Source organism: Pristiophorus japonicus, chromosome 1 (genome assembly GCF_044704955.1).
Source record: "Pristiophorus japonicus isolate sPriJap1 chromosome 1, sPriJap1.hap1, whole genome shotgun sequence".
NCBI lineage: Eukaryota > Metazoa > Chordata > Chondrichthyes > Pristiophoridae > Pristiophorus > Pristiophorus japonicus.
Window position 1 is genome coordinate 126,480,461 of NC_091977.1, and position 19,398 is coordinate 126,499,858.

Below are 19,398 nucleotides of genomic sequence, written 5' to 3' on the forward strand. Positions count from 1 at the left end.
CACTTAGTTTCCCCCACTTCAATCTCTTTGTTTATTATAACTAAGGTGTTAAAGTAGTAATTGTCATGGGTGACTTGGATGTGTATACAGTTGCATTGATGGTACTACATCAATTGAAATGCAAGTGACCCTGTAAGTATAGCTTATTTTTTTAACTAATCTTAAAACTATTGGTTTTGTTTCTATTTGAAAAATGGCAGTTGGCCTATCTGGAGTGAATTAATTTCAGAAAACTAAAGCAACAATGGAAAATGACCCTGTAGCAACTGATTTTTGGAGGTGTGCAGCTACAGAAAGCTGGAAGTTTGTGTATTCAGCTTAAAAGATTATAATGTATTTAGTGCAAGGTCTTGGGCATGTAATATTTGAAAAACCCAAGATGGTCTGTGTGGCAATATCCAAGATTATGTTGCACTCTGTAAAATTGAATGTCCTGCTTAAAGCTGGATCTACTTCTATACTGAGAATACCACTTTCATGTGTTGCATCATTGCCATTGACTTAAGTGTTAAATCTTAAACTGGACACACAGGTCTCAAGAATATATGCCCTACCTAAAAACAGTTATGTCCTATACTGAACAAATTTTGGTAACAATAGAAAGATCTGAAGAGGCTATAGTCTGGTTCGTTAATCACATTCTCAATGCCCTGATGGTGACTCAAACTTGCACAAAAAAGCGACTCGAGGGCAGGCAGGTTGTCATAAGATGTCTTTGGGTCAGTCAGAGTTTTATGCATGCTCGTTACCAACTGTACCATTCATTAGTATTCCTTGTGTAGAATTAAGAGTTTGTGAATTTTTTTCCTTGCGAGATAATCTCCAATGAGAACTGACAAAAGATGCATTTTTTGTGTACTTGGCAGAAGTATGTCTGGATCAGCTTTGCCTGTGACACAGCAGATGACTGAAATGAGTATTTCCAGAGAGGAAAAAGAGACAGAAGTTGAGGTAGTGGAGCCAGGTATGCTTCAAAGTTTTGAACACTTTCCCAGAATCAAAATCATATTACTTGGTATAATGCATTCAACAATTTATTATACTAAATAACTTGAGGATTAAACAGATGTTCAATAAATACCAGGTTTGGGGGCACTTCAACTGCTTTCCTGTAAAGCAAATCATTTGTGTTCTTTAGTCGGCAGCATTGTTGCCTAAAGCTAATTGTTTTAGTAATACTACTCTTAAGCGTAGATGGTGTATTTTTGTGTTCCAGATATGATGGGAATGTATTTTAGTCTCCGGCCTTGGTACAGGAATAGTCTTGTACAGTTTATTAGGGGAAATGATCCAGATACACTGGCCTGGAATTTGCAGTCGGGATGATGAACTGGCAGCATTCGCCGTCATTCCATCTTTGAAACTGACTGCAATGTTGGCATTTGACACGAGCACATGCAGAAAACCTGGAAGTTGTGGTCTGTCATTGATCGCTCCGAAACAGGCTGCGTTGTGTCCCCAAACGCACAGAGCTGGCAATCTATCATCCAAATCGGGGAAACTGACAAACTTTGGCTCTTCCACAGTAAGAAGGCTGTTAAATTCCCCACTAAAAGTTAGATCCAAAGGGGGTTTAACTGCATTATTACTGCTAAACAAAGATTAAAGACCTAGGGCTCGTATTTTTTTTCCCCATGGCATCACTGCCTGGTTTGGGTGGAAAACCCGCCCCGCAGAAATTTCAAAACAGTTCCGGCGGTTTCGAAAGACCGCTGCGGAGCCCCGTCCAAACACTGGCCTGAATTTTGTCCCAACAGTGACCTGTAGGTAAATTTTTTTTATTTAAAAAAAAAAAAAAAATGCTGGAGATGGATAGTAGGTATGAAGCCCTGCAAAAAAAGGTAAGTTAAAAGTTTTTCTTTTTCAACGATTGTGTAAAAGATCCTGAATTTATTTTGAGAATTATTTCGTGTTTGTTCCCCTTCCCGAGGCCCAACCCACAGCCTCTGTCTAACTTTTAGTAAGTTCCACCCAATTGTACATTCCTGTCTGGAGTAAAAATAAAACGGGGAAGGTAGCTCAACCATGGCTAACAAGGGAAATTAGGGATAGTGTTAAATCCAAGGAAGAGGTATATAAATTGGCCAGAAAAAGCAGCAAACCTGAGGACTGGAAGAAATTTAGAATTCAACAGGGGAGGACAAAGGATTTAATTAGGAGGGGGAAAATAGAGTATGACAGTAAGCTTGCAGGGAACATAAAAACTAAAGTTTCTATAGATATGTGAAGAGAAAAAGATTAGTGAAGACAAATGTAGGTCCCTTGCAGTCAGAATCAGGTGAATTTATAATGGAACAAAGAAATGGCAGACCAATTGAATAAATACTTTGGATCTGTCTTCATTTAAGGAAGACATAAATAACCTTCCGGAAATACTAGGGGTTTGAGGGTCTAGCGAAAAGGAGGAACTGAAGGAAATCCTTATTAGTCAGGAAATTGTGAGGGAAATTGAAGGTGTGGTCTCTCCAAAGCCCTAGATAATTACTCTTCTACTCCAGCCCCATTGCAATAAAGGCTAACATACCATTAGCTTTACCTGCATATTCACTTTCTGTGATTTGTGTACAAGGACACCCAGATCTCTCTGGACACCCAACATTTCTCATTTTACTAAATAAATAAAGCTGCTTTTCCATTCTACCTACCAAAGTGGACAATTTTGCATTTGTCCACATTATTATATTCCATCTGCCACCTTTTTGCCCACTCAACCTGTCTCTTCCTTTTGAAGCCTCTACGTCGTCCCCTCAGCTTATTTTCCCATCTAGCTTTGTCTCGTCAGCAAACTTGGTCCCCTCATCTGAGAGAATGATATAGATTGTAAATAGCTGAGGCGGAAGCACTGATCCTTGCAGTACTCCATTAATTACAGCCTGCCAACCTGACAATAAACCACTTATTCCTACTCTGATTTCTGTCCTCAATCCAAGCTAATATTACACCCTATCCCATGAGCCCTAATCTAGTGTGGCACCTTGTCAAATGCCTTTTGAAATCCAAATATACTACATTTGCACCACACAAGTGCCAGGAAATGACCATCTCCAATGAGAAAGTCTAACCCCCTCCCCTGACATTCAGTGGCATTGCCATCACCTAATCCACCACCATCAATATTCTGGTGGTCACCATTGACCAGAAGCTTAATTGGACCAGCTACGTAAATACTGTGACTCCAAGAGCAGGTCAGGCTGGGTTTTCTGCAGCGAGCGACTCGCCAGCTGGCTCCCCAAAGCCTTTCCACCATCTACAAGGCACAAGTCAGGGGTGTGGTGGAATACTCTCCACTTGCCTGGATGAGTGCAGCTCCAACAACACTCGGGAGGCTCGACACCATCCAGGACAAAGCAGCCCACTTCATTGGCACTCCACCACCGTAAACATTCACTCTCTCCTCCACCGGTACACTGGCTACAGTGTGTATCATCTACAAGATGCGCTGCAGCAACTCGCCAAGGCTTCTTTGACAGCATCTCCCAAAACAACAACCTCTATCGCCTGAAGAACAAGGGCAGCAGGTGTATGAGAACATCACCACCTCCAAGTCTCACACACCATCCTGACTTGGAAATATATCACCGTCCTTCATTGTCACTGGGTCAAAATCCTGGAACTCCTTAACAGCACTGCAGTAGTTTAAGACGGTGGCTTACCACCACCTTCTCGAGGGCAATTCGGGATGGGCAATAAATTCTGACCTTGTCAGTGACTCCCACATCCCATGCATGAATAAACTTTCCTATGGAGTTTTTATTTGTTGGGGTCATGTATATTTAAGAATTATGAATGATTTCTTTAAATGTTTGCCATTGCTTCTCTACCATCATTATCATTTAATCTAATTTCCCAATCTACTGTAGCCAACTCGTCCCTCGTATCTTTGTAATTGGATTTGTTTACATTTTAAGACTCTAGTTTCCGACTTCACTGCCTCAAACTCTGAAATTTCATCATATGATCACTTTTGCCCGGAGGATCCTTTACTCTGATTACTAATTAACCCTGTCTCATTACAAAATACTAGATCTAATTAACCTGTACCGTAGTTGGATTCTCAACATATTGTTCTAGAAAACTGTCTTGAATGTATTCCATGAACTCATTGTCCAAACTACTTTTGCCAATTTGATTTGTCCATTCTGTATGAAAATTCAAGCCACCCACGATTATTGCATCACCCTTGGTACATGCTCTTCTAATTACCTGATTTCTACTCTGCCCAACACCTAACTATTGGGGAGCCTATATACTATTCCCACCAGTGTGTTCTACTGTTTGTTATTTCTTAGCTCCACCCATACTGATTCTACATCCTGATTTTCTGGGCTAAGATCCTTTCTCTCCTGGCTTTATCTCATCCTTCATTATCGGGCTAACCCCTCCTTCCCCTACCCCCCTGCGATTTTCCATTTTGCATATTTTTTTCTCAAAGTCCAGTACCCTAGAATATTTAGTTCCCAACCTTGGTCACCCTGCAACCACATCTCCAATGATGGCTACTAGATCAACCTATTTATCTCTGTGCTATTAATTCATCTATCTTGTTATGAATGCTTTCTGAATTTAGATATAGCACCTTTTTTAATTTTAACTCTTTTTACATTTTATCCTGGATGTGATCGTAGTCACTAAATTACTAGACTGCTCTACAGCCTTGACATTTTTTCTCTTTAGGCATAAATTTATCCTTATTTGATTTTCTTCCCTCCCCTTTCTCTTCCCCCCCCCTTTTTTTTAAGCTTAAAGCCCAATGTAATTGTATGTAATTTTTAATAATGCAGTCCCAGAACTTACTGCAGCAATCTCACTGGCTGGCATATTTATAGTGCAGCTATAAGTCTGAGGCGGAACTGCAGTTCTGCACATACATAGTTAAACGTGTGCAGAACTCTTACTCCACTGACTCAAAATTTAAATAGAACAGTAGTGTGCACTAGAAATATTTAAAATCAACTACCAAAACTTAAGTTAAAATTTGCATTGACAAGTGTATTGAATTCCAAGGGGCTAGAATGTGTACTTGGCACACCAGTAGCTTAACCATCTGCTTCCTTGAATCCCTCTTCCCCTATCCCCCTCCCTCCTTCACCTACCAAGTGTGTGAGGAGCTTGTGGATTTATTTGTCAACAAAATAGCAGCCATCTATCTATTCAACAGCTTCTTCCCCCCCCTCCCCTCCCCTCCCCTCCCCCATGCTCATGGTTTCTGTTGCATCCCTCTTTCCCCCCTCCCCCGTGCTCATGGTTTCTGTTGCATCCCTCTTTCTTCCCCCCCCCCCCAGCTCACTCTAAGCTTATCTTGGACCATGACTTGTCTCCTTCCTCAGTCCCATTCCCTGATCACCCAACTAACATTCTGTGATTGGTTGCATTATCCCTGTTGCCCTTGACCTCTCTTCCATTGGCCAGCTCAGTGGGACTGCTATCACTTGATTCCAATCTTAATTACCGAATCATAGCCAGAGAATATCCAACAATGGCTTCTTTCCTCACTCGCCTAATGTTGCCTTCAGAGTTCCCTGGTCCTCTCCACTTTACCATCTACAGACCACCCATTGACTATGTAATCTGTAGACATGGGATCGGCTTCCACATGTGGAGTCAGGACTGGTAGTAGAATGGTAGCAAGCTGGCTACAAAACAGTATGTGTTAAGGGAAGCTACTCAGACTGGCAAAAGGTGGGAAGTGGTGGGACCACAGTTTATAATATCCATTAATGATTTGGAGTCAGGAAATTTGTGGATGACACCAAATTAGGTGGTGTAGTTAATGTAAAGGAAGAAATGACAAAGTATAGGAAGACAATAAATTTGCAGGATGGGCATGGGATGAATTCATTTCAATACGTGAGGTGGTGCATTTTGGTAGGAAGGATAAGGAGGCCATGTACTGCTTGGGGTCTGAATAGGATAGAGGAGCATCTAGGCATACAGATGGTCACATCACTAAAAGTAGCCACGCAGGTTAATAAGGCCATTTTTTTTAAAAGCAAACCAAAACAGTTTCATTTCCAGAGGGGTAGAATTTAAAAATGGAAAGTGTGGCTAGACCACACTTGCACAGTTCTGGTCTCTTTTTTTTATTAAAAAGGATAGAGGCATTATTAAGAGAGGATTTTATAGGGTAGACTTTTTTTAAGTTTCCACTTGAGGCCGTCCAAAACTAAGTCATAAATACTGGGAATTCAGGAGAAACTTCTTTACCCAAAGTGTTAAGAATGTTGAACCTGCTAGCACAAGTAGTTGAGGCAAAAAGCATAGATGCATTTATAGGAAGCTAAATAAGCACATAAATGAGAAAGAAAGGAACATCAGGCTATGCTTGGGTTAGAATGAAGGGTGGAAGGAGGCTTGTTTGGCGTATAAATGTCAGCATTGACAAGTTGGACGAATGGCTGGGCTTGTCTGTGTTGTAAGTGCTGAATAATTCTTGATGCCCAGTTCTACTTCTCAACCTCTTCCTCTATCAGATTGCTTGTCCAATATCCAATCTTGGACAAGCCTCAATTTCCTCCAGCTAAACACTTGGAAGAACAAAGCCATTGCTTTTAGCCACGCCACAATCTCTGTACCCATAACCATCCACTGTCTCCGATTGAACCAGACTTTTTCCCATCTCGGCATCCTGTTTGATCTCATTGAGTTTCCAACCCCACATCCTTTCCATCACACATACTGCTTCCATCTGTAATGTGGTCTGCTTCTTCCCCTTTCTTGGGTCTTTGTCATTCCTGACTTGATTATTCCAATGATTTCTGGCTGGAATTCCAGCCCCTCAAATTGAGATCATCCAAAGTTGCTGCTCATGTCCAAATGAGCACTGAGCATTGCTTGTATCTCCTACATCCCCACTCCCCTGCTTGCTGACCTATATTTGGCTCCAGGATCCCCAACACTTAAAATTTGTCATTTTTGTTTAGTAAATTCTTCCATGACCTTGTTCCTCTCTATCTCTGTAACCTCCTCTAGCCCTATAACTAACCACCCCCCCCCCCCCCCCCAAAACAGTTCTGTCTCCCCTAAACCTATTTGCTGCAGAATACCCAGCATCTGACCCGCTCTTGTTGCCACAGTATTTGTGGCTGGTGCCCCCCAGGATGTTGGTGGTGGCAATGCCATTGGTGATCAAGAAGCGGTGGTTAGACTCATTTGTGGGAGATGGTCAATGCCTGGCTATATATTTTGTCGTACTACTCCATGTGATAGTAAACCCAAGCTTTGAGAAACCGTCTCCTCCAGGGAGTCGTTCACAGCATTTGGTTGGGCTGTATTGCTGTCGCACTGCATCTTTAGGGTTACTATGAAATGAAAAATGCTTTGTAACATTCATGTTGCAGTATAAATGTCAAGAGTGCCATCTGCTTGAAATCTTTGATCTCCACAATGCTTCATCCTCGACTCCGTGGGACTGCCCAAGAGCTTCATTGCATTGAATGCTGAATATGTTGCAATACACACAATGCTGTGAACAACTCTCTGGAGGAGGATGTCTCAAAGCTTGGGTTTGATATCAGAGTAGTATGACCAATTGCATTTATATAGCACCTTCAATTCTAATTTTTATTAATCTTTGAATTTTTATTGTAACTTGTAAGCATTTGCACAATTGTAAATCAGGATAATGTTTAAGTTGGACTATAGCATGGATTGCAATTATTTGAATAGATATGTACATAACTGCAGAATTCATGCAACTTAAATTACCTACTTGTGTTTGTACAGTTGTAATACAACCATCTCCATTAGCTGCACCAGCTAGTACATCAGGGAGTGAAGAGAAGTCTCCAGAAGTACCCCGACCAAAGAAGAACAGGTGTTTTCAATGCAGGAAAAAAGTTGGTCTTACAGGTGAGACTGACTCATGTAACCTGAGAAATGGGCATGTACATCCTTTGTCAAGAGCAGAGGGATTTGGTGCTTTTAAAGGCCGAATTAGTGTCTGCAGTGGCCTTTAATTTAGAGTTTATATATTTTTATCATGGTTCCAATCAGCTGCAAGAAGTGGATTCTTTCCAGCTAGTTGCTTTTATATTTGCTAAGAATCTAGTGTTCCTCTTGGTTACAGTAATTGTTTTCCATTCTATGGATAGTGAAAATGTAAATATTAAGATGGGGACTTTTTTTTTGATTTTTGACTGCTTTAGTTTTGCTATTAAAATCTGTTCGAGCAACCCTGTACAGATCATTTGGTCATGCTTACTACTTTTAATGCTTTTTGGACAGAGGGTGGGGTTTGCCATTGTTGGCTAGGAAGGAGGAAGATTTCCTCGATTGGTCTCTGCATCAAGCAGTGATTCATCCTTGCCAATTTCAAACTGCAGCTTAAACTCTGCTAACCCACTCTCCTCCAACTTCTCAACTCATCTGTCTTATAGGACGATGGTTTTGTCCTGGATTAATTGTTCTTGCCTGCTACAAATCAGTTAGCACTACCAGCTACTTCTCAGAGCTCTGGAAAAAAAATGACAAGATACCAATATGTATAGTTCCCACTTTGCGTGACAGTCTTTGCTGAGTCTGATCAACCTGTTATCAACATTACACCCATCACTCTGTCCCTTGAGCTGCTAATCTACGTTCTAGTTACCAGTTCCTCAGTTCCCTGCATGCTCGCGATTGTTCCACTGGTCCACTGACATGTCGTGATGCGCGTCTTCTGATGACTGGGTCACCCTTGACGACAGCTATGTTCCCACTCGTCTTTGCTGAGTCTCTGCCTCAATTTCCCTACGCACTCATGATTGACTTGGTGGTCTGACTGGTTCGTGGAGCACAACTTTTAATGACTGACCAGGTCACCCTTCTCTGACTACTGCAGGCTGCTGTTCCGTGGTCTGTGAGCTCATGTCCCTGCCTTTTCTCATGTTCTGTTTCTATGGCTACCTGCCACCCATCAAATCCTTCCTTTGATCCATCGATGATCTATCTATCTTTGAGCACGCATCAGCACTTTGGAAAACTGGTCTATAGTCTAGCGCTATCATGGACCTCACTGTCTCATCATAGTTCTTGCATAGTATCAGTGTTTACATTTTTGCAAAAGATTTCTTAGTCAGTATTGCTTCTATTGTGTTGGGGTTTCTTGTCAGGGGTTTCCCATTGTTTAGCACAGATTACCATTAAGCATTTTAAATGCGAGTCTTGGACTTCTTGCAGATTACAAGTCTTCAGTATTTACAGCTTTTGTGTTTTACATTAAGCATTTTATATAATTAAAAAGGTTAATCACAGCTTGATTTCCTGGGCCATACACTGGGCACTTTATATAGTTTTCTTAGTTATTTCTGATTTTCAAAAATGAGATTTTCAAGCCCTACGGTCTTGTCAACCTTGCCCTTTTAAGCTCATACCCATAGCCAGGTTATCATCTTGTGCAGTGGTTTCTTTGTGGAGATCTCTACCATTTGTAAGGCTATCTCTGACTACTTGCCCTTTTTTCCTTTACTATACCTGACCATGTCTTCCTCCCTTCCCCCAGCTTCCACATATTCATTCTTAAAAACTACTGTGGCTCATCCCTTTTTATCCACCTCTCGAGTGTCTTGGGACATTTTTTTAAAGGCTAGAAAAATAGCATTTTTTAGCCATACAGATGAGGAAGGTGCCCAGTTTGGTCCCTGCTATAACTCTGCTGGAGATCTTCCAATTGTCACTATTCCCCATGGCTGTTGAAGGGATGGATCTGGGGAGGAAAAGTGAAGATTTGGCTGATTTCTGTAAGTGCATGTGTGTGGACACAGTTGAAGACTAGATCAGGTTGAACTGAGCTGGCCTTTCATGTCTCACTATCACAATTTATGTGCAAATGATGGCCACTTAGGTAGCTGTGACCCTCCTGCCTATGAAACTACTTCAGCACAAGTATGCCTATTTAAATGACTTCTTTTTTCTATAGCAGGTTTTGACTGTCGATGTGGGAACTTGTTTTGCGGACATCATCGTTACTCAGATAAACACAATTGCCCGTATGATTACAAGGCAGAAGCAGCAATGAAAATCAGAAAAGAGAACCCGATTATTGTGGCTGAGAAAATTCAGAGGATTTAAAAAGGCAATTGAAGAGGACAGTATCAAAGACTGCATTTATTCCTTTATCCTCTGATCTATTTGGGATCCTTCATAGAGCAGATGCATGGGCTGTTTTAATCCTTGTCTGTTCTCCAAGTTTATGCTTTAAACCTAGTTTCTTCTAATTGTAAGGTGGCTGGACATTATCAGATGCAATTGAGCACACAGTACTACATCACGACAAGTGAAACGATTGACCTACAAAATGGACAGTATGAGCTGGTTTAATGGAGATTTCCAGCAGTGGTTGATGTGCCAAGCTAACTTCAGACAATGTGTTGTAGTGCTTTTAATTGAGTAAAATGACCAACCAAAAACTTTGTCAACCTGAATGTGTTTCTAGTGCCTAAGCAAATTTCAGTCTTTGGATTTCTTGTATGGTCTATAGAATTTAAAAGGAGAATATAAAAGATACAGTAGAACATATCTTTGAATAAATAGAATTTTAAGGTAGGTAGCTGATTCCACAAGGACTCTAGGAGCTGCCTTCATTTGGGCATACTTGGACCCAGTTTTGTAGGCTAATGACTTTCATGCCGGGGTTATTCAGGGAAAACTTGTGCAGATAGGGAAGGTTTCCAAAGTAGTTAATTAGTTGTTTTATTCAATATTTAATTAGAACGCAATTTTTCCTTGCCTCTACTGAAACAGAAAATCAACCTGTAATGTGTTCAGAAAGTATTTAACTATGTCAGTCTGAGTAATGCAGAATGTTGTAGAGGCCAATGAATCTGATGAGCCTGTTTTACATTTCATAAAACAGTTGGGTCTGATTTCATTTATCAAAGCATATGTACATTAGCTCCATGTAGCTCAATATGATAAATGCAGGCTATGTTAACAAAAGTTGCACATGCTTTTAACAGAACAGGTGTTTAACAGAACAGGTGTTGGTGAATCAAGTCATACTGAAGCTGTGTCCAGGCAACTAACTTAAATGTCCCAGTTATACTGCATGTTGGTGAGTGATTCCTTGTGCCACATGGATACCAAATGTGCAATATAATGCTAATTTCAGAAATTTGCGGCCTGATATCACTAATAAGCGAACCTGGAAGAGATGGCCTTGTGTGGCTAGTATGACTGTATATGGCATCCAGTCTTCTTTCCTTGAACTCACTCAGTCTACTAAACTGACTTGTCCTTAATGTTTGAGCAGATGAGTTAGCTCAAATAGTCAGCGGCTGTGTGTGACCTTGCTCTGCCACTGAGTAGGCAGTATATTTCTGCTGGCACCATCTTCACCCAATCCCACCTTTAACATACCACAGTGCATTATAACTGGGCTATATATTCAATGGTAGGAGTGTAGCATTGGCTTATTGCATGGACTGCACATCCTCAGCAGTGTAAATGTTGACTGTAGAAATGGCAATATACTTAACTGAAGCTATTGTACTTTTTAAATCTGTTATTGGAAGATTTCTGTGATGTACTAAGTATTTGCATTTTTAATCCAGTACAACTTAGACATGTAGCGTGATCAGAATCTTAACAATTTTATCCAAGCTGTGATCTTGATTACTGTTCATTCTTGCAATAACTCTGCACATTTAACTACAGTACACAGGGGCTTAAGTTTTTTTGTTGACAAACTACAGTATTTATGCCTTTTTAATTTTTAATCTTGGGTATGTAATTTGTACAGAAGTATTTATATTTATGTAATGCATATAATCATGCTAGTCAGCATTTATGCAAAATTGGATGTAAATAAATATGGACAGAATAGCTTTATTGCCATACTTGTATTTTGTTTCTTCTACCCCCAACTCTGAATAAGCTGTTGTACATACCTAGATGAACCTTGTTCCTGTACCTGTTTTTCTTCCAGCTACTGTTTTCAGCACTTCCTGAAAGTGGAGGGGGTTCTGAGGCTGGAGGGGATAAGAGATAGGGAGGGGCAAAGCCATGGAAGGATTTGAAAACTAGGATGAGAATTTTGAAATCGAGGCATTGCTTAACCGGGAGCCAATGTACGTTAGCGAGCACCGGGGGTGATGAGTGAACAGGACTTGGTGCGATTTGGAACTCGGGCAGCTGAGTTTTGGATGACCTCGTCTACGCCGGGTAAAACGTAGGAAGCCAGCCAGGAGTGCATTGGTATAGTCAAGTCTAGAGGTGACTAGGATGAGCTGTGGCTATGGAGGAGGAAATAGGCGGTTTTGGATATGTGGTCGGAAGCTCGTTCCAGATCAAATATGACACCTAGGTTGCGAAAGTGTAGTTCAGCTTCCGACAAATGTTAGGGAGAGGAATGGAGTCAGTAGCTCGGGAACAGAGTTTGTGGTGGAGACCGAAAACAATGGCTTTGGTCTTAATATTTAATTGAAAGTTTCTGCTCATCCAGAACTGGAAGTTGGACAAGCAGTCTGATAATTTAGAGACTGTGGAGGACTCTAGGGACGTGGTGGTGAGGTAGAGCTGAGTGTTGTCAGCGTACCATTCTAGTAATCTCCTCTGTACCCTCTCCAAAGCCTTCGTGTCCTTCCTAAAGTGTGTTGGAAACAATACTCCAGCTGGGGCCAAACTAGTGGGTGAGCATATCTTCCTGGCCTTTGTACTCTCTGCCTCTATTTACAAAGCCCAGCATCCCATATGCTTTAAGTGCTTTGTTAACCTGTCCTGTCACCTTCAAAAAATTTGTGCACAAGCAATCACAGGTCTCTCTTTTGCACACCCTTTAAAATTGTACCATTTAGTGTGTGTGGTCTCTCCTCGTTCTACCAAAATGGATCACCTCATACTTCTCTGAATTTAATCTGTGTCTGCCCATGCTACCAGCCTCTTTTCTTGAAGTCTATTACTATCTTCCTCACTACTATACTTCTAAATGTTGTGTCATCTGCAAATTTTGAAATTGTGCCCTACACCCCCAAGTCCAAATCATTGATGTATATCAAAACAGCAGTGGTGCTAGTACTGAACCTTGGCGAACGCCACTGTATAAACAGCCAATCACCACAACTGTTTTTGATCCCATAGCCAATTTTGTATCCATGTTACTGCCCTTTTATCCCATGGATTTAAATTTTTCTGACGAGCCCAGTATGTAGTACTTTATCATCAATCTAACAAGGACTAAGATTAAAGAACATGTTTATATTTATGTATCTGAACTGTCAGTTGAATTTATCAAACAGTAACCTCTAACTGTTCAATGTGAATATCTGACATTTATTTTTGTTTTGTATGGATGTCCATTGGATAAACTCATCAAATTTGGTTGCTAAGAATCTTCAAAATAATTGCTTTTACATTAAAGAAATGTAAGTGCATAATGCATAAAAACTTCTCCTCTCTCCTCCTTACCTGCCCTCTGCCAAAGCAATGGATGAATACATTGCTTGCAGTGGTCCTGTACTGTCAGGCAGGTTGTAGGTTTAATCTCTGATGCTGAAATTGATTGGCAGTCAAGGACTCCAATTGACAACTGTGCTCTTTAGCTAGGTTGGCAGGCATGTGATGGAGCAGGCTGGGACAAATCAGCCAGAACTCCTTCTCCAGTGAACGCTGTTGGAAAATTACATGTATGCATACACTGGGTGAGCACAGGATTGGGCTCAACTTTGATGCTCTTTCGATGCCAAAGTCGAGCATTGCAAGCAATGGACATCTTATTGGAAAATTATGGGTGCTTTCGGATTTTCCGAAAAGCTGCCTGCTCTGCGCAAGGCCTCGCTGGTGGTGTAGGGCCTGAAAGTTCTGCTGTCAATGTCTGAGCTTGCACCTGAAGTCCACTTGGGTATGGTACTGCTGGTTCCCCTGGGATGTATTCCAGCATAAATCAGTGCCTTTTTAGGAGAGGGGAGAACAAATTTTAACTTTTTTTTTATACAGAATTATTTTTGAGTGTTAAATTAAAGATGTATCACCAAATGCTTGTGCATAATTCATTAACTCGTAATAAGTGCATAACTCAGCCTGGATTTCTTGATCAGAATGATTACAATTGTAAAATTTAGAACTGTCAGCGTGACTCAGTTGGTAGTATTCTCTTTTGGGTTAGAAGATTGCATTTTGAACAGGAAACTATAGACCATCTGTTGTTGGGAAAATGCTGGAGTCTGTTAAGGAAGCAGTAGCAGGACATTTGGAAAAACATCATTCAGAGTCAGCATGACTTTATGAAAGGGAAATCATGTTTGACATTGAAAGAATAAAAGTGGTTATTAATGATTAACATTGTGTATGTATAAATGTTAAAAATGTAGATTATACGGAAAGGCTGAGTTTTGAAAGAAACAAAATGGAAGCCTACAGAGCTGTAGCATAGGTTTTGTGTATTGGAAAGCCATTAAACTAATCGAGATGGCTGGACTAATCCAGACAGCCACCTGTGAGGAGAGCCAATAAAGAACTGCCCTGGAACCAAGATCCAATCCTGAGGCTTTCTGAGGAACAATGAACTTGATGTATTTTTTTAAAAAAACGCAAGTCAGGAACTGTTCTTCCCCCCCCCCCCCCCCCCCCCCCCCCCACCTCTCTTCTGGACAAGGCACAAGACCTGCTTAAGACCAGCTGAAACAGCAAGCAGTGTGTTTAAACCAGCCAGTCAAAGGAAAGTAATGTATATCGCTTTTTATTCTAACCTCAGTGTATCTCTGTTGTAACTAAGGTAGATCTGAAGGATAATTGACGACTGCTGATATGTGAGTGTGTTTTAATAAACTTCCAATTATTTCAAAAGAATCGTCTCACTGTCAAATTTAATGGCAGAGATTTAGAAATCTTACAATTGGTGGAGAATGCGGGCAACTGGCCAGACAGCTTTTTGATGATTCTTTTGAACAATTGGAAATCTCGGGAGTTGCGATTCTAATCCGTTGTGTATAAGCTATAAACGATTAAATGAATCGGGAGCATTTGTCTCGATAGTTGTAACTGTTTAAGTGGGGACCCACCAGTAGCTTTATTCAAAAGACACAGGATGAAGTGATTGGTCATGGACAGAAAGCCAACAATAAAAAGAAATGTTGAGCTAGTTTATCAGAAGAAGTTGTCCAAAAAGTTCCTGATACAAGACATAGAAGAGTTAAAGGCACAGGCACGGCACATCCACAAGGGTCAACCTGCATCATTTAGGGAGATGGTAAAACTTATCCAGGAGAGAGTAGATAAAGGAGTGCAAAGGCTAAAATTGGCAAAGAGGTTTGTGGCATTCAGCGCATTTTATTATGCCTGGAGCGATGAGGGATTAATGAGACAGGAGGCCAAAGTGATATAAGATTTAAAAGAATTGCAAGTAAAAGAGATTCAACTAAAAGAGAGACTGGAGGTATAAAACAACAAAAGGAAGAAGGCCTCCAACTTGTGAAGCAGTTAAGAGGGAGAAATACAGCATTTAAGGCAAGAAATTGGCCAATTAAACCACAGTATTAAGCAATTAGAAAGAGGGGCCGAATAGACAGCTTCATTGCTACAATAACAAAGTCTCTCAAACTTAAATGCCACAGCAGCTATTGTTGAAGCAAATAAAAAAAAACTTAAGAGTTTAAAAATATATAAATTGGAAAACTTGAGGCTCCAGCAGGAGATAGAAGATGCTGGGGGGGGGCATTAAGGGAAGTAATTAAGAAGCCACATAGGGAGGCAGATCACTCCCAGTGCCAACTAGAAACAGCGAGACTAAAAAGTAAGTTAGGGAAGCAGCAGGCCCTGGTATCCGCAGTAACACGGGGAGCCATAACAGACAGCAGAAGGGGACAAGGGGGAGACAGATTAGGAAGAGCAAGGAAGGCAGTATAATCCCCCAGGAGAGTGGTGTAGAATGTGATACCTTGGAGCCATAAGAGCCAACCGTAGCCGTAGTAACCACTTCTTTACGACATAATACGCACGGTCGCTTCATCAGTAACCATACTGACTCACATCTATATCTGGTGCTGACACTACACTGTGTAGTCACACGTTGGGGCCCATTAATGATGGGGATGACCGACTGGAAGTTACTAGGAGGTGGGCAAATTTCAGGAGGGGTCATCCCGAGTTGGAAGAGAAAGACTTAACACGAGTCCTCTTTTTGGCCTGTTCCACTTCCCTAAAAGATAATCTGCCAGAAGCAGTCCTCCAGCCTGCCGCAGCGGCCGATGCACTCATGACCAGGATCCAAAATCATTTAAGGATCCGAAATTTTAACTTAGTGGCTCTGCTTAATCAGACCAAGCAGTGCCTAGAAGAGACCCCTCGAGCCTTCAGTAATCGCCTGTACGATATCTATCAACGTACACAGAACCAGTCACCCGCAAATGCTACAGCAGGAAAGAATCAGAAACAATTTAAATCGATGTTCCTGACCCAACTCCACCCTTTAGTTAAAAGCACCCTGGGAATAGCCATGAGGCCCACCAATCAGTGGACAGTTATAGAGACCAGCACTCAAATAGCCTGGGAAGATGGTAAAAGACCAGTTAAAGGAGAAGTCACCACCGACTGCAAATAAACCCGTGTCAATGGTGGAGGGATCTTGAAACTACCCCTTTAAGGGACAGTTCTTTAATTGTAAGATGGTCATCATCATAGGCAGTCCCTCAGAATCGAGGAAGACTTGCTTCCACTCCTGAAGTAAGTTCTTTGGTGGCTGAACAGTCCAATATGAGAGCCACAGACTCTGTCACAGGTGGGACAGATAGTCGTTGAAGGAAGGGGTGGGTGGAACTGGTTTGCTACATGCTCTTTCCGCTGTGGTAGGCCACATAGCAAAAGACTGCAGCAGACCCAGACCAGCACCGAACCATGATGCAACGAATAGATACCTCCCGAGGGATGAATCCAAGCCCTCTGGGACAGATCAACAATTGGATCAATTGATAACCCTTATACAAACCCAAATTGCCATGGGGCGGATGCAAAATCATTTACCGGTGCACGCAATCGACAATGCACACTCATTAGAGAGACCCATTGAAGGATTGACCCTATGACGGGGTGCGGCCCCCAAAGATTGGTCAGAAGTGGGGTTCCAACGTGATGGTAGCGGGAGATTAGTCTTAAAAGGGGGCAGACAGCAGATTATGCTTTTTGATACTGGCTCAGCTGTTATCATCATCCACACCCTATACCCTGAACACCATGCAGCGGCGGGCAAGGGTTATATAACCCTTAAAGGGTTTAACGGTGATGCAACTTCAGTTGGGAGGCCTCACCTGTAACGTCCCAGCACCGATGCTGATGACCAATCCCGATGGAAGGGTAATTTTAGGGACTGATGTGTTGGATCGATATGGCACGGTGATGGATTATAATCAGGACTGTGTTTGGATGAGATTGAGAGATAAGGCAGGAGTGATTGAAATATCAGATGCTGACTCAGTTTTTGCTTTTAAAAAGCCATCTGAGTATGACGCTCCAGGGAGTGAAAATGAAGCTGTGGCAAAACTAGCTGCAGACAAAGATAGAGGGGTGCGAAATCGAGAAGTGACGTCACAGCCAAGCTGGTAAGTGGTTGGCTGTTCGACTGGTAAGTATAACTCTCTTTTAGATTGACTTTTAGATTGGTTTAATTGGCAGCGAACTAAGTAACTGTTTGGTGTTTAAGTAAATTTTAGTAAGTAAATTAATTTAAGGGTTAAGTCATGGCAGAAGAGCTCGGACCCGTGTCATGCTCCTCCTGTACTATGTGGGAAGTCAGGGACACTTCCAGTGTCCCTGACTACTATGTGTGTGGGAAGTGTGTCCAGCTGCAGCTCCTGACAGACCGCATGATGGCACTGGAGCTGCGGATGGACTCACTCTGGAGCATGCGCGATGCTGAAAATGTTGTGGATAGCACATTTAGTGAGTTGGTCACACCGCAGGTAAGGGTTAGGACAGATAGTGAATGTGTGACCAAGAGACAAGGCAAGACCAGGAAGGTATTTCAGGAGTCCCCTGCGGTCATCTCCCTCCAAAACAGATATACCTTTTTGGATACTGTTAGGGGAGATGACTTACCAGGGGAAGGCACCATGAGTGGTTCTGCTACACAGAAGGATGGGGAAAAGAGTGGGAGAGCTATAGTGACAGGGGACTCTATTGTAAGGGGAATAGATAGACGTTTCTGCGGCCGCAACCGAGACTCTAGGATGGTATGTTGCCTCTCTGGTGCAAGGGTCAAGGATGTCTCGAAACGGCTGCAGAGCATTCTGGAGAGGGAGGGTGAACAACCAGTTGTCGTGGTATATGTAGGTACCAATGATATAGGTAAGATGCGGGAAGAGGTTCTACAAGCTGAATTTAGGGAGCTAGTAGTTAAATTAAAAAGTAGGACCTCAAAGGTAGTAATCTCTGGATTGCTACCAGTGCCACGTGCTGATCAGAGTAGAGGGAGCAGGATAGTCAGAATAAATACGTGGCTTGAGCAGTGGTGCAAGAGGGAGGGATTCAAATTCCTGAGACATTGGAACCAGTTCTGGGGGAAGTTGGACCTGTACAAACGGGACGGTCTGCACTTGGGCAGGACTGGAACTGATGTCCTGGGGGTAACATTTGCTAATGCAGTTCGGGAGTGTTTAAACTAATATGGCAGGGGGATGGGAACCTATGCAGCGAGACAGGGCAAAGTAATATGGAGTCAGAAACAGATGGTAGAAAGGTAAAAAGCAATAGTGGAAGGCCGAGTAAACAAAGGCAAGAAACAAAAAGGGCCACACTACATCATAATTCTAAAAGGACAAAGGGTGTTAAAAAAACAAGCCTGAAGGCTTTGTGTCTTAATGCAAGGAATATCCGTAATAAGGTGGATGAATTAACTGTGCAAATAGATGTTAACAGATGTGATGTGATTGGGATTACAGAGCCGTGGCTCCAGGATGATCAGGCCTGGGAACTCAACATCCAAGGGTATTCAACATTCAGGAAGGATAGAATAAAAGGAAAAGGAGGTGGGGTAGCATTGCTGGTTAAAGAGGAGATTAATGCAATAGTTAGGAAGGACATTAGCTTGGATGATGTGGAATCTATATGGGTAGAGCTGCAGAACACCAAAGGGCAAAAAACGTTAGTGGGAGTTGTGTACAGACCTCCAAACAGTAGTAGTGATGTTGGGGAGGGCATCAAATAGGAAATTAGGGGTACATGCAATAAAGGTGCAGCAGTTATCATGGGTGACTTTAATATGCATATAGATTGGACTAACCAAACTGGAAGCAATACGGTGGAGGAGGATTTCCTGGAGTGCATAAGGGATGGTTTTCTAAACCAATATGTCGAGGAACCAACTAGGGGGGAAGCCATCTTAGACTGGGTATTGTGTAATGAGAGAGGATTAATTAACAATCTCGTTGTGCAAGGGCCCTTGGGGAAGAGTGACCATAATATGGTGGAATTCTACATTAGGATGGAGAATGAAAC

The 19,398-nt window shown here is 41.9% G+C and overlaps 1 protein-coding gene across 2 annotated transcripts in view; it reads left to right on the forward strand.

Moving 5' to 3' along the window:
- Positions 1-14,524, forward strand: part of LOC139265683 (AN1-type zinc finger protein 5-like) — a 29,889-nt gene extending 15,365 nt beyond the window's left edge. The window contains exons 4-6 of one of the 2 annotated variants that reach the window (XM_070882928.1): positions 867-964; positions 7,723-7,848; positions 9,899-14,524. In XM_070882928.1, the coding sequence (XP_070739029.1) occupies positions 867-964; positions 7,723-7,848; positions 9,899-10,047 (373 nt within the window). In that variant the 3' untranslated portion in view covers positions 10,048-14,524. Of the gene's footprint in view, positions 1-866; positions 965-7,722; positions 7,849-9,895 lie in introns of both variants that reach the window. The other variant, XM_070882917.1, reaches the window with a different exon arrangement.
- The last annotated feature ends 4,874 nt before the right edge of the window (positions 14,525-19,398 follow it).